This window comes from Protomyctophum parallelum (genome assembly GCF_964188405.1).
Source record: "Protomyctophum parallelum genome assembly, chromosome: 1".
Taxonomy (NCBI): domain Eukaryota; kingdom Metazoa; phylum Chordata; class Actinopteri; order Myctophiformes; family Myctophidae; genus Protomyctophum; species Protomyctophum parallelum.
In genome coordinates, this window is record NC_139697.1 from 32,872,085 (window position 1) to 32,888,276 (window position 16,192).

General features: G+C 43.3%; 1 protein-coding gene across 1 annotated transcript in view; it reads left to right on the forward strand.

The window, feature by feature from the left end:
- The window catches only part of angpt2b (angiopoietin 2b), a 32,211-nt gene that overhangs the window by 6,295 nt on the left and 9,724 nt on the right, over window positions 1-16,192 (forward strand). The window contains exons 2-5 of the mRNA XM_083783760.1: window positions 1,630-1,785; window positions 6,093-6,214; window positions 12,020-12,252; window positions 12,679-12,797. Of these exons, the coding sequence (XP_083639886.1) occupies window positions 1,630-1,785; window positions 6,093-6,214; window positions 12,020-12,252; window positions 12,679-12,797 (630 nt within the window). The remainder of the gene's footprint in view (window positions 1-1,629; window positions 1,786-6,092; window positions 6,215-12,019; window positions 12,253-12,678; window positions 12,798-16,192) is intronic.

Sequence of the window (16,192 nt, forward strand, 5' to 3'; positions counted from 1 at the left end):
CCCAAAAAAAAAGAAATAGACGATTTACAGGCTTGCGGCGCGTACCATCGCCAACTCGCTGTGAGCCTGTAGTTTGGCTATTTCCGGCAAGCAACGCAGTATTCCGGCAAAGCTTTAGTCATCAAAAATGTGTGAGATGGATTCATGTGGAGAGTGAAAAGGAGGGAGAGAAAGAGATTACTGCAAGCGATTTACTTGCCATTTCATCTCTATTGGTTGCTCTAATTAGCTTACACTCCCCAGAAAAAAACATAATAAAAACAATAAGAAAATAATAAATAAATGTGGTGGTCACGCCTTATTATATTCCCACAAATGTGCCTCCTCTTTCGCGATTAGCCACTCATTCGTGATTAGCCACTCATTAGATGGATAATTGTGAATATGCACTCGTTTAGTGACTTCATTTTCCAGCAAAGGGATTTAGTGAGTGAAAGTCTGATCCTGTTCTCCCTGGAACAGCATAAATATTAATGTCTTCCCTTCCATAACCCACTCCGCTTTCCGACGAGGCACAGGCTGCCTGCCGCCCGTTAAACGCCCAACGAAATTCCATAGCTCACGCCTGGTAAACGTTTCAACTAAAGCGCCATGAGCGCTAGTGGCGGGATTCGTCTCACATATGCCATTAACTCAAAACAGCTGCATTAATAAAATAATCTGTTTATTGCTGCGAGATGGATGGCACTCTATTTTTATCTACAGCTATGGAATAAAATGAGTTTCCATTTGCCCTTCTTGCTCCCGAGCCAGTTGATTGATTCGAGGGTATGTGAACAAGTGTCCCTTAAGTCCTGGTCACAAATGTCACGCGGCAGCCACTCGGGTACACTGCAATCATGCTGCATTTCTGAAATGCCATTAATTGTTACACTTGCACCATTGTGCATATTACATATTAGTTCATTTCATTAATGCGAGCTTGCCATTTGCCTTAGGTAAAGCCACAGAGCGTATAAGAGAGAGGGATAAATTGATGGATAGAGATATGAACACGTTGCCTTCAGGCCCAAAGGCTTAGGGGGATACCGGGCTGCAGAGGAGCAGCCAGTTCAATGTCACCTCAACTGCCTCCTTCTCATACTGTCAAAACACTGTTGTCAAACTGAGATATCATCATCATCATCATCATCATCAGTATGACTGTCACTGCAGAGACTAACCACTTAAGCCCTATTTTATATAGTCCCATGCATGACCTCCCCCCTCGCTGTAGCTCCAGGAGTCAGTCACGTAGCATTGTGATTCCAGATTAGGAGGTGCGACTGCCAGCCAATATGATCTATTTGCCAATTTAAAAAAGGGTGGTAGATTTTAATCCACTGTGAAACCATTTATTTTATTTTATTTCTTTTACATCACAGCCTGTGCAGATTGCAGAAGCAGGCAAGCCAGGCAACTCCTATTCTGGATGACTAGCAATGCTACAATATGTGACAGAGTGAGTCCCCCAAGCTACTGTATACAGCAGGGTGAGGTCACAGTGAAAATTGTGTGAAAATATTAAAAAACAAATGCATTTCCCAGAGAGAACACATGGCGGGTTTTAAAGTAGTTGCAAAACCACTAATTCTTACAATGTGTGACTGCATGGTGTAATCCATGTGTTTTTAACTATTCTCCGCACAGCTGGAGAACTACATTCAGGAGAACGTGCGCTCCGGAATGGAGGAGATAACGAGGAACGCCGTCCACACCCAGACGGCCGCCATGTTGGAGATGGGGACGAACCTGCTCAGCCAGTCGGCGGAACAGACTCGCAAGCTGACGGATGTCGAGACACAGGTAGAACAACTAAATAAAAGCAGGAAAGGTTGTTTTAAAAAGGCCTAGTTGGAGTTTAGCTTGAAGCTCCAGTGCTTCCGATGTACAGACGGTTTAAGCGGAAGCATTTTGTAGTTTTCGGGAGGAAACCTCATATCTCCAGTTTTCAAATTATGTTTTTTTTTATTGCAAATTAATGCCATACTTATGGTAAAACTGTGTCAGGCAAACAGTGAAAATATCTATAAATAGCAAGCTAACAACACGTCTTGTAGATCGGCATTTAATAATAATAATAATAATAATAAAAGGAACTATTTTGGACATAATCTGATTTTCACCCGGCAGTGACAATTTGAAAATTGTGCGAGAGCGAGAGAACAGTCTGTCTTGCGAGACTATACTCTGGAAGCCCTGCAGTAATTTGAATGAAAGGACTTTAAATCCTTTAGAGATATCACACAACATGCTGCACACAAACTCAAGAAGCATGATGTCAGTGGTCAAGACGTGGATTAGTATCTAATTAGATGACCTCACACGTCAGCAGAGGTATACCGACATCCATGCTGCAGCTTAACGGGCTGTATTTATAGGTTCTACATGACACTGATTGACACAATGAGCTGACAAAGGGTGGCTATAAACAACAAGCCAATTAAAACATGAAAGGCAGTATCACAACACAGATGTCTAATCGTGCCACAAAGCTGTTATTACAGATTGGGCCTGTTTTGATCACGCTGTACTTTCATTCGGTGAACATAAACGTCCCTGTGATGCAAGCGTAACACAACCTGCATAAACATTTTTTGCCGCTTTCATTGCGGCTTCAAAACATGACCCTCGGGCGGGGGGGGAGGAGGGGGGGTTGATAAAGGCGCACATCATGAGCCTTGTAGAAAAGTGTGCAACATTATAGATTTGTAAGCTTAGCTTTTGATCTGCTTCCCGTTCACTAGAATGCACGGCAGGAGGCCGGGCAGGTGGAGCAGCAGGAGAAAGTAGAAAGGAAAATACATTCAGAGCGCGTCACAGGACGCCTGGCTGGAACGTCATATATGGAGATAAGTGACACATCTAAGTCTGACATCATTGCACCGGGCCTTGGCTCAGGTTTAGAATGACAGTCTCTTACATTGGTTATTCAAAAGATGTATACAAGCTCATAGCTTCGTGCCACACTATGAGCTTGTAGATCTGCTATTTTAGAAAAATCCTTGAATTTAAATTTTATAATGAACATTTTTAACTAAAATCTTTGCTTCTGGGGTTCTTGGGAGAGATCATTTTTGAGACATGACATGGAAAGGTTTGACCACCGCTGATATATGATACGATTTTTTCAGAAAACAGTTTAGAAACATATTTAGAATCAGCCTCAGGTCTTTAATACAAAATGTATTAATCTTGTTGCTGTTGAACAATACCGGAGACATCATGAACAAACACAGACGACAGCTTACAGCATGTTTGAATGCTGAATGTGGGATTCTGTGCCAAGATGTGGTGAACCGAACGACATCTGGGACTGTGACAAAGAAAAAGTGCTTCTCTGATGCTCTGCGGGACAGTACTTTGTACCGGCTTAGGAAGGTCATGTTCAACTGTTCTCTCTTGGCGCAGCCTACTGAGCCTATAGTGAAGGGGTCACTACAGTATCTTTACCAAATGAACAACAGTGCTGAGAGTTAACGTTATACATTCAAACAACAGGGGATGTATCTCTAGCCTGGCTAATAAGTAGGGCTGGGCGATATGACGATATATATCGTATTTTCGATAGAAAATGTCTATCACGAAAAAAAAGCTATATCGCTTATATCGCCGTTTCGCTTTACGGCAGTATTTTACGTCACAGCGCTTATATACGGCATGTCCAGCAGCCCACCGCGCGCACTGAAAACAGTGAGCCAACACCTTTCGGATGTCTTCTCTATTATATACTCTAAGGCCAACACGACCACAACACAAGCCGAGGTGGCAACGTCTTCCATTGTATGGATATGGAAGTGGTTTTGATTACATGAAGGGAGATGATGGCTGACGAGATTCAGAGCACGTTCGGAAATACCACACCGGAGCGAACTCATCTATCAGTTTGCATTGCACAGTGCGCCTATAGTGCGCTATTTCCGAACGCGCCCTAAAGTAACCGGTCATTCACTGTTATAAATGCAGGTTTCATGTTGGGTCAAATTGATAAATTGCGTGAGCCACGCATGTTTTACACAGTTGAACAATAAGCTTGTCCGTCGTCGGGTGCACTGCAAACTTCTTCCAAGACGTTCCTCTTACCTGTGCAGTCCTCCTGTTGCGTGTCTGCCTTGTTTTATTGTTCCAAATAAATTATTCCATTTGAAAAGTCCTTAATTCAGCAACAGCTTCCAACAACAACAACACAAGACGCTGACTTTGTTGTGATCATCAAAAAAAAGGAAAAGAAAAAGCCCCACTCGTCCCAGACTCCCAGCTGGGCATGGAGAGTTGACGACAAGATCGCGTTCTCTCTCACTCTATCGCCTGTAGTCAATTAAACATCGTTAAGATGCCCAACGTCTTTAACAAACTAAACTATAACTACAACAGAACATGTTGATTCCCTATACAGAGCTTAAATGAACTGAAACAACTGTAGTGACAAACTGTGACATGAGATATTTATTTTTTCCTTAAGCCAATTTAATGCAGACACAGGCCTGTACTTCTGTGTCTGCTCTGAATGGCAACGTCTTATTTCTTTCTTTTTTCTTCTAATTGTCATAATAATAATAATTATTATTAATAATACTAATAAAACTTTATTTGTATAGCACCTTTCATTACATGAAATGCAGCTCTCAAAGTGCTTTACAGAGCAATGGAGAAAAAAAGAAAAGCAAGGCAACTACATTGCAGTAATGCAATACAGTGAGGACATGAATAACAAAAAATAAAAGATCAATTAAAAGCAATGTTGTAGAAGTGGGTCTTGAGCTGTGCTTTAAAAATGTCTACAGAGGCTGAACAATTGAGTTCAGCCTCTAATTATTATTATATACATTTTATTTTGTAATATTTTTGTACTTGCTTTGGGCCTGTCTGTGCATGGGAAGGGCATCAGTATTATATTCATATAATTAGACTGGATAATGTGAATTTAATTGTTTTTTGAGTGGTGCAACCATTATAGACAGCTATGTGTGTCCCTGTCCCTGTATCCGAGCACGGAAATAGCATAACTATTGTCACCACCAAGTGTCACTGTTGTGCAGCCTAACACAGACAGAGGCCAGGGAGGAGAGCTTGTACAGTACAGTACAGTACAGTACAGTACAGTACAGTACAGTACAGTACAGCCCAAGTACAGTAAAGTACTCGACCTGAACAAAAATCAATTCTTTTAGATAAAAAAAATAGGTATCGTAAAAAATATGCTATATCGTGAGTATATCGTTATCGTGATAAAATAAATTCTATATCGTGATATGAGATTTTGTCATATCGCCCAGCCCTACTAATAAGCCAGACGCGAATCTGCCATTGGCAAAAAAACAATTGCCTGCGGCTGTGTGATACGAGTATGGCTTATTAGCCAGGCTAACGTATCTCTGCTCCGTGCAGTCATTTGAAATTGCCGTGGCGTGCGGTAACATTTAGCACAAAAGCAATTCTGCAACAAGTTAAAGTCCAAGAGTCCCTGATGTTACTGATCAGGCTGAGCGTAAACAGCTGAGCCTGTCACGTCACTCCGGACATTACTGTTTACTGCGCCAAAAGCGGACGTCACTGTTATCACTCTGCCCACTAAAAAGAACCCACTCCTGGACCTGTGCCAACGCCAGGAGTTGCCAGTGACATAGGAGAGGAGCTACGAGTCGTCATGGCCGTCCTCTCCATGCTATAGTACAGTGGTTTTCAACCCTTTTCATGTCAAGGCCCATTATTTATTCGGCATTTGAGCCACGGACCACCATTTGACGACATTAGCCTCTCAGACCAAAAACGTATTTTGTTGTCGTTGAATAAGATGTTGCCACTACATAGACTTCTATTGGTGAAGAGTGACAGTGGCCTGAACCGGAAGTTTAGGAATGCTTTGGAGTCTATGGGCATAAGAGTGACTAACAAGTTACATGAACCACGTGACCGGGCTGTTGAAACCCCCTCACTGGCAGAACTCTCCTTTCCATGGCTCTGGGTCGGTGGAGGTGTGATTTGGCTACGTCACAGAGTAACTGTGATGTGATCGATGACAAAAAGACAACAATACATACTGGACCATTCCCACACGATTCAATGTGTATCTAAACACTGACTAACCACCCTTCTATCAATCTAAACTGTAGGTGTTGAACCAAACGAGTCGCCTGGAAATCCAGCTTCTTGAGTACTCGCTGTCCACCAACCGCTTGGAGAAACACATTCTCCAGCAGACCCAGGAGATCTCACGCCTCAATGACAAAAACAGGTAAACGCTACCCTGGTATAGATTATAGAAACAATATTCCAAGTGCTTTGCCATTTCCAGATATACGTCTTAAGTGCCTAAGTGGAGAAAAAAAAGTCCATGTTGAACAGTTTTATTACCGTTATTAATATTGTCCTTTATACAGTAAATTAGACGAACCAACTGTAATAACATGTCTTACCCTGCTCCATGGACAGGAACCACAGGGAGCGAGTGCTCTTAATGGTCATATATCCTGCGTGTTTGTGTGTGCGAGTGCATGCATGTGTACATGCATGTGCGGGGGGACGAGTGGGGGTAAAGGGGGTGGACGTGTGATGGAGTGGTTTCGCCATTCCTCTCTCTAAGAACGCAAGGTCAAGCCGGGGCCAGTTGCAAATGCAGGGGTTAAGGACAGGCAGGCGGGCGGCGTGAAGGAAGCACTTGTTTTCTCTCCCCATACCTCCCTATCTGGGTTGTTATTCATTCCATCCATCTGTGCTACCAAGTGTGACGGCCGCAGCTCTCTGCCGACACCTGTTACAGATCTGGCCCCGTGTTTTGGCCCTATGGCCCTTCGTCCTTCATGTTCATGACACATGGACCCTGGCATGTAAATAAATGAACACGTCTTATAAAGGGCAATCGGCATGATCTGGACATACGCGATCAAGAAGGTCAGGCACAAGATAAATAAGCACTTTGAGGGCATGCTGTGAGTGACTACCACTGCCCATTCTGTAAAGGCTGTGAAACGCTTCCAACTATAGAAATGTTAGTTTTCACAGAAAAAGCATATCGCCGCTGCCGAGCAAAAAATAATAATTGGAAAAAAGATGTCCAAATGTAATTATTCAGAATGGGATCAATTTGGGGCATGACCAGAACATGTGGGACAGATTCCCTGGTGATTGTGAACATCTATCGCAACTATCCGTCATGCCCGGATATATTTTAGATAACCTTGCTTTACTGTAATGAGTTCTGTGGAGAACTTTAAACTGAATGAGGCTAAGCCTAGCACAGGAAGAGGAATAATTAACCCTCTTCGTTGCCTGCTTCCACTCATCTGAAAATGCGATCTCCAATTCGGCCTCCCAGCCTGCCCTGATCTTATCCAAACCCGGGTCTCTGCGGGGGATAGTCTCATAGTATGATGAATTCCTGTTCTGTACTTTAGCTACATAGAAATGTCTATTTGTATGTCTCTAAATGTCTGTATGTCTTTAAATGTTTTGATGAATTGAACAATGTGGACCCTGTTGTAAACAAGTGTAATGCTTAATTGGGTCGTCCACTCACAGTTGACAGTCTTTGTATTGAGTTTGTGCTTAAAATGTACTGTAAATTCTACAAACTGTTAATAAATATTTCAATCAATCAATCAATCAGACAAGAAACAACACCTCTAGCTAGGCTTGCTGCAGGCATAAAGACCTCCACACCCGACCGCATAGGTAACTGCGGGAATGTTGGAGAGTGGGTTTTAACAAAGTGTCTAACCTGGAAATATCTAAACCGGTCAGATTGTCGCAGGTAATAGGTTGCACACAAATCTCAGAATTCTGCAAATTGGCCATCTATATACAAGTCTCGGAAGTGAATCAAACCTTCTCTTCCCCATGCAGCAAACCCAGAGTCCAATCGAATATTTAGACAAAGTCATGCAAGGGGAACTTTCTCTGGTCTCCATGGGCTAAGAAAATAAACGTTTAAATCTCAAATTCGGTCAGAACGGCTGCTCCGACTTCCTAGTGTTAAAAAGCACTCTATGCAGAATGTCCCATTTTACAATGGGAAAGAGACACTGTAAATGGTAAATGGTGCATTTATATAGCGCCTTTATCCAAGGCGCTTTACAGAGATTGTGCATTACATTCACCCATTCACACACACATTCATACACCGATGGCAGCGGAAACCATGCAAGGCACCAACTAGCACATCGGGAGCAATTAGAGGTTCAGTGTCTTGCTCAAGGACACTTCGACAGTAACTCTGGGGGAGCCCGGGTTCGAACTGGCAACTTTAAGGTTACCATCCAGGCACTCTACCCCTGAGCCACCGCCGCCCCATGACACTGTAGCGATCGGCTATCGCACGCACGCACACACCATCGCAATTATTCATGTCCATGTCCCGTACACACACAGACGAGCGTCAGCGCAGCGACACGCCCCCAACGCTCGTACGTTCCCTTCGTACGTAGAGCCAAGATGGCGCGGCCCTGTGGGAGAGAGTAGCCTGGAGAGGAGACTGGAGAGGAGCGATCGGTACGCGAGTTTCATACAGTCCGCGCGGTGCGTTTCCTAACTGAAGCTACAAGTGGATCCATGCACGTATTGAACAACAGTGGAAGTGATGTGAATATTGTGGACACTATACTGTGGTACCTGGGAGACTGGACTGGATTTTGGGTGTGGGCTGGAAACATCAATACAAACAAAGCAAACTGAGTTGTACTGTGTCTGTGAATTACTGAATTCTGTTACATTGAGTGAAGGTTAATTTTTCGGGTAACCTATCCCCCTGGTTATGGTTTACAGGTTCATGTGTATATATATATATTTATTCTTGTTTAACCATTGTAAGGCTGGCTTCAAATAATAAGCAGTTGTCCCCAAAGTGGTCCAACTGTGTTAGGCATTTGCCTAACTGGCACCCCAAAAAAAGCGTAACATTAAGCCAAGCCGTTACAACACGTTGTGAGCTTTGTAGATCTGCTAGTTTCAAATAGCCTTTGTTATATAGGGCTGATTGTGGTTAATGTGTCTTTTGTAATAATAATTTAAATCTACAAAGCAACGAGTAACAAACGTGTACAAGTAATTGTAGTGGATTAAAAAATATTATATTTGCTTTGTAGAGTAGAAAGTATAGACATTTGGAAACACTCCACTAAAGCAAACATTCCTCAAAAGTGCACTTATGCACAGTAAGTACTTGAATAAATATACTTAGTTCACACCACTGCTGTCTGACAGTGACTAAATAAAACACCAGTGGGGAGGAACTGCAGCAGCAAGAGCAGCTCCTCTGCAGTGAGAGAGAGAGAGAGAGGGGGGGGGGGGTAATCTAATTGCAATAGATCCACATTACACGGTTGTTAGCGTGTCAGTTTGAACACCCATGATGTAATGCAATCCAAATGTCCTGTATTGAACTTGGCCCTATAGCAAATCAAACCGTCTTTGGCTGTATCATGAGAGTATAGACAACCCTTTCCCTCTGCGCCCGGGGTGAGAGAACAAACGGAAAAAAACAAAACAGATCTAAACAACAGTAGACCCTCATCAAGTGTGCCTTTGGGAATCTATGTGAATCGACAATACACTTTCTCTCCCTGGGCTCATGAAGAGTGCAAGCTTGTGTAGTGAGAGATTGACTAGCATTGGTGAATGTGTGTGCACGTGTGTGAGTGTGTGCACGAAGGGAGGGGCAGGGCTGCAAAAGCAACTCATTCAATCTGGATGGTTGGATTGTTTCAATAAATATCTATTGCACTCATTAGTCAGAGCCATAACGATCATGCAGCACGGATTTATGACGTTCATTTGAAGCTGCAGACCTTTTGCAACACTCTCACAACTCACGCACGTGCGCCCGTACATACACACACACAGTCAGATCGTTGCCCCGTGGCTGTGATTGAGAGCGCTCGCTTTCAGGCCCATCTGTGAACATCGCTGCTGTACAGGTGTCTCTGTGGCGTTAGCCCGATGAGACTCTCAGCCTGAAGTCTATAACTCATCCCTCATCACAGCCGGGGCAATGCCACCGAGGGAGCAGTCTCTCTGGAGACACACTGCTGGCTCATACAGTTCTCAACAGCTTCCGCCTAGCAGTCTGCATGTCAGAAGAGCTGAAATTCAGCAGAAAATAAAGCAGATGTCTACAGTAATCGTAATCCACCCCTCCCGCACACACACTTACTTTTCACAAGTCCTATTGTAAATCAGTAATAAGTAAAGCCTATATATATACAGTAGCTTGCTGCTTGGCAGAAATGGACATTCAAAAACATACTTTAAGGAAAATAATGATGACAGCTTCCTATATGCAGAAGGTTTAGAAATGTACTTTCGAAGATTGATTGAGGAGTTGCCTGACTTGAAGGGCTGAAAGGTATACATAGTATAAAGATAAAACAGGATTAGGGTGCAGTTAGTGTGTGTGTGGGGGGTGGAGGGGTGGAGGGGGGTTATTTTCCAACTCCCACCACTTCCACCATTTGTAAGAAGTGCAGCATCCTTTTGAAGTTGAGACCTGGTTTTCATTTTTTTTGCTTTTGTTTCCATTTTTGAGTGGTGCAACCACTCCTACAACCAGCAATGTCCGTGTACCTGTGTGTGCTGTCCGTGTACCTGTGTGTATGAGCACGAGTGGTGTGCGCATGCGTGAATTTGGAACGGAAGAAATTGGTGTGTGTAGTGCCGTGCATGAAAGCACGAGTGGTGTGCGCATGCGTGAAATTGGAACGGAAGAAATTGGTGTGTGTAGTGCCGTGCATGAACGCGGTATCGCACGTGTGGTGCGTGTGTGCGTGCACGTGTGTGCATAAATAAACGCGGTATGTGTGCACGTGCGTGCACGCACGTGTGTGTGTGTGTGTGTATTAACGTAACGTTAGCACACATTAATGCTGCGCACGTACGGCGGTACGTGTGTGAGACTGGATACAGAGAAGAAACTGGAACGATACAGAGAAGAAACTGGAACGATACAGAGAAGCAACAATGCTGCGTCGTATCGCGTGTGTGTGTGTAGTGCCTAGCACGTAGCAACACAATTCTGCGTCGTAGCAACACACATCAATGCTGCGTGCGTGCGGTATCGCATGTGTGTGTGTGTAGTGCCTACTGCCTAGCACGTAGCAGCATCAATGCTGCGTGCGTGCATGAACGCGGTGCGTGTGTGTGTGCATGACCGCGGTATGTGTGCGCGTGCGTGCGTGCACGTGTGTGTGTGAGACTGGGTCAGTGTGTTCTAACCAGGAGTTTAGTTAGTAATGTTAGGCTGCACTGGGATCAGTTGGTTAAACTATAGTGGACATTGAGTTGTCTTGTACTGCCCTGGGATCAGTTCGTGCAGCCTGCGGCGTGCGTGTGTGTGGCTGGATGTATTCCTTACAATTGTGTTTTTCATCCAAAGTATGAGAGAATGCAATGTGAAATATGTCCTGTAAGTAGACTTAGCAATAAAGGCTAATTTTACAAATACCGGTAAAAAATCGGTAGTTCTCAAAGTAGTTCGTAATTTCCAAGCACTTCAAGATGATTAAAAAAAGACTCTAGAGTACAGTAACTATAACAATAAATGTGTAGTAGAACCACTCAGTTCACACGGGTGTGATTTTTTTTAATGTAACAACTACTTTGGGGCGGCGGTGGCTCAGGGGTAGAGTGCCTGGATGGTAACCGTAAGGTTGCCAGTTCGAACCCGGGCTCCCCCAGAGTTACTGTCGAAGTGTCCTTGAGCAAGACACTGAACCCCTAATTGCTCCCGATGTGCTAGTTGGTGCCTTGCATGGTTTCCGCTGCCGGTGTATGAATGTGTGTGTGAATGGGTGAATGTAATGCACAATCTCTGTAAAGCGCCTTGGATAAAGGCGCTATATAAATGCACCATTTACCATTTATTTACCATTTACTTTAAATATTAATAAGGTAGGCACAATGAGCTTCGGCTTCAGCCCATTCCTTTTCGGTCAATTGCAACTTGTTCACCGTTATTCTGTACATTCTGGCTATACAACTGCTGTGTTAAACCATGGACGAGATAAACTAAGTAACTAACTCATCTCTCCGGCCTCTCTGTGTTTGCCAGTGGTCTGGAGCAGAGGTTGCTAGCGCTGGAGGGCCAGTACGGGAGGGAGCTGCAGCGCCTGCAGACGGAGAAGCAGCAGATCCAAGACGTGCTGGAGAGGCAGAGTCAGCTGGTCAGCCAGCTCCAGGGCGAGCTGGGCAGCTCCACCCTCAACAGCAGCCTCCTCCAGAGGCAGCAGGCCACGCTCTCTGCTACCGTTCAGCAGCTGCTCTCGATGGTCAGCCACTGCAACGGTAACACAACTCAAGTCCTGTAGGCTACACTACATCGATCTGCCAGCTGATAACGCATAGTGATGCAACGTGCTGTGGGCTTAGATTGACTATGTTTTTGAACATGTTACCATATATATGCCATATATATATATGGTTATGTATACGTTTTAGTATATTCAGTCAGTTATATAGTTTTTGCAAGCTGTGATTCTCAAAAGATATATATAGACATATAACTTATGGAAAAGTGCAGGGAAAATGTACATCTTCCTCTTTCTAAATCTGTATTCTATATGGCTGAATGTCAAATAAAACTGCTAGAACTTGAACTTGAAAGCCATAAAGGAAATAAATAACCTCATAAATCTGGGATTTTAATGTCAGTCAGCGGTTTTAGTCGATAAAGTGAGTATCCCAAACATTCCATCTGAATGTGTTTTGTAGAGATCACTGCCAGAGAGGAGCCAACCAGTTTCCGGGATTGCGCCGAGATTCTGAGATCAGGGATGACAGAGGATGGGATATACAGCATACGACTGGCCAATTCCACGCAGACCGTCAAGGTAATAGGTCTCCAGAAACCATTAGCGTTTTCTGCTAAATAAAACACGGATCGAGTGTGACATGGCAACCCTCACATGGGGAACTTTTATTGTGAGGATTCTTTATCCCATTGTGCTGCACTGGCTGATTGATTTTCTCGACTATTCGAGTCAGCGGTTAATGTATGGCTTAACTAAGAAACTAAACAAACGGCATACGGCCACGCAGAGGTTCGATCACTCTCATGGGCAACAATACACTGCGGAAGGTACACACAGTTTCAGTGTAATGCCATTATATTGGTCTTTTATGGCGTAGAGGTTGATGTAAATGTCATGTTTGGGTATGGAGCACTGAAATAATAAGCAACAGGAGCGCGGTGCCCTGCAGGCCTGCTGCCTGGTGACTGAGTGTGCAGTTGAATGTTAAATCAGAACAGCTTGAGAGCCCCCCCCCCCCCCCCCCCTGCCCTGACCTGAAGTAGCTGAGCCATGCTAACTCAACCATGGCCCACACCAGCAGTTCTCTGCAGTAGATTAAAAACGAACAACCTTGGCATGGGTGCTGGTCTGATAGGGGAAAAAGTTTTGTTATTAATTACTCGTTTGCTAGCTTGCTGCCCCCTCTATTTTCCCCCCAATCATCTTCCTCCTCATTTCCTGTGGGCAAAAGCAGCCAGGTGTTTGGCGCTGGTGCCATGTGTTTCCTGCCAGCTGGGGCCAATACGCTTCCATAGATGCATGCCGCATGCGTCTTCTATACTATACCCACAATCATCTGTGCTTTCAATCTATGCCATGTAATTCCTTTGTGGCTGGCAAACTGGGTGGTAGCATTCAAGTGGGGCAGTTTTAAATTGCCCTGCTTTCTCTGCAGCATGCGGTTTTCTCATATTTATGCGGGATGCAGATTTGCCCACATAGGCCATGCATCTGTGATCAAAAGAGAAACGTGCATATCATTTCCATAAGTGAAATTAACTGGAAAACAGCATTTGTCCATAGCCTATATACAGTAGCTAGTCCAGTAGCTATCCATATGTATGTGTATTGATCTAAGAATCGATTTACAAATAGTAAAGTAAAACTAATGAAAAAAGTACTCTGCTACTGCTTGTAAATGTATTTATGTGCACACACTCACACTCACACTCACACACTCACACATTTCACTCGAATAGAATTGGCCCCAAAATGAAAAAGGATTTGGATAATTAAATATGGTTCTGGTCAAAATCACACTTTTGGGAAAGGATCTTCAGAGACTCGTATTTTTAATATATATATTCACAGAGTCTGTTGCATTCAAGAAACACTGACATTGAGAGAATGTGCCAGAAAATAATCATAGCATAACAAAATTTGTCTCAATGTTCTGAGGGGGAAAAAGCAAACATTGAGCCATGTTGACCTAGAAGTCCTATTCTGGGAAGTGGCTGGAAAAATAAATCTTTTGCAGCACAACACAGTTGAGAAAAACTGTAGAAAAAAATAGAGGTCCCTTTAGGAGGCACCCAAAAACATAAGAAAAAAACACCAATACCTATAGCTAATACCCGTCAGCTATGAGGCATCGTCTCCGCTGCAGCTGAGCCTCAAGCCAGGATGTGAGTTAGACAGTGAGGATGAGAAGGGGTGGATGATTTGAAAGCCGGTCAGAATATCCAGGGTTGGATTTGCTGGGGAGGACGGCATGACTCAGCTTTTGATATCCGGTCATGCATTTATTTATATGACCGGTGGAGCTTTGTTTTATCATTGGGTCAGATAAAACAGTCTATATTTCCCCCCAAATGAAATGCTTTGATATAATTTATGTTTGATAATTCAAAGAGTAAAAAATGTTTTGCACAACCATTTTCAATGATCAAGGAAGTAAGTATAAAAGTATAGTATAAAATGTAAATGATCGAGGTGCTATGGTTAGAATAAATGGCAATGGAATGAGGCAGATGAGAGACTATACTTACATAACTTCTTTATGTACCGCTATATGGATACGCAGAATTATGCACCACAATAATATCATCACTATATAGCAATCGAATTAAATGTTTATGTTAACCACATTAAAGGACGACCTCACCACTTTTCAACCTACAGTATATTCATATAATTGGTCCTCACTAATGTCTATGATAAAATAACCACATTTGTTCTACTCAGTCTGTGTCTCATAGGAGGGCTGTGGGCAGATCAGAAACCCGTCTTCCAGTGACATCATCGTAAGGCAGATATTTAAAAAATCTGACCTGTCTGAAGTGAGTGGCACTGCACTGCATTGCATTGTACTGCACTAGCCCTCCTCCCTGGCCTGTGTGTGTCTGTGTGTTAGGCTGTGCAACAGTGACACTTGGTGGTGAACAAACGCTATAACGCTATTTTCGTGCTCGGACACAGGTACCCAAGGACACAGCCACACACAGCTGTCTATAGTAGTGGTTGCACCACTCAAAAATATATATTAAAAATATATACTGTAAATGTTTAGATTGTTATTATCGTGAGAACGATGGCTTCAATTATTGCATTGTAACTTTTCAGGAATAGAAAGCCTGCAGTTTCTATATTAGCTTGGATTCCCCATCGATGATGTCACTGGAAGAAGGGGTTTCTGAACTGCCCACAGCCATCCTATGAGACACAGACAAAAAAGTGCTATTTTATCATGAACATTAGTGAGGACCAATTATCTCCTTGCATTTTGAGTGCATTATGAGCCATTGTGTTAGTATAGTCTGCATGGACTGAAAGGACAATACAGATTTTGCCTGTTTCTTCCATGGAGGCTAGCGGGGGCTAACAACAATGCTAAAATCAACAGAATATATTTTTTAAACTCCAGATAAAGGCAAATTAATCAAATATCGTTCTCTCGGGCATGGCTACCTGTAATAATAATAATAATAAATAATAACAATGCATTTTATTTACGTATAAAGCACTTTACATTCTCATGAACATAGGTTGAAAAGTGGTGAAGTCGTCCGTATTTCGGCAAATTTGTCCAGATATCTTCTGAAAAAAGTATAGGGTTAAAACAATGTTGCCCCCCCCCCCCCCCCCAAATCGACCTTGAGCATTGACAAATGATCATGCAAATGTCTTCTTTGTGGTCGGCCTTATGTAGTTTCAATTTGACAGCGAAGTGCATAAATGAATAAAATTGAGTGTTTTACAATAACCACTTCAGAATAGGGATTGTTGCTCACAAAGCTGATTTATTTGAGCTGCCCGCACTGCATGGGAAGAATTAAAAAACACCAATAAAAACTAACTCTGTGGCCAGAAAGTGTTAAGACTGCACAGTGTTTCCAAGATCATAGGGGTTCACAGTAACAAAACGCCATCTAATCTTACCACCCACTGGAACCAGTCATTCATCCACTGTGGAGTTAAGGGTTACATGTGAATCC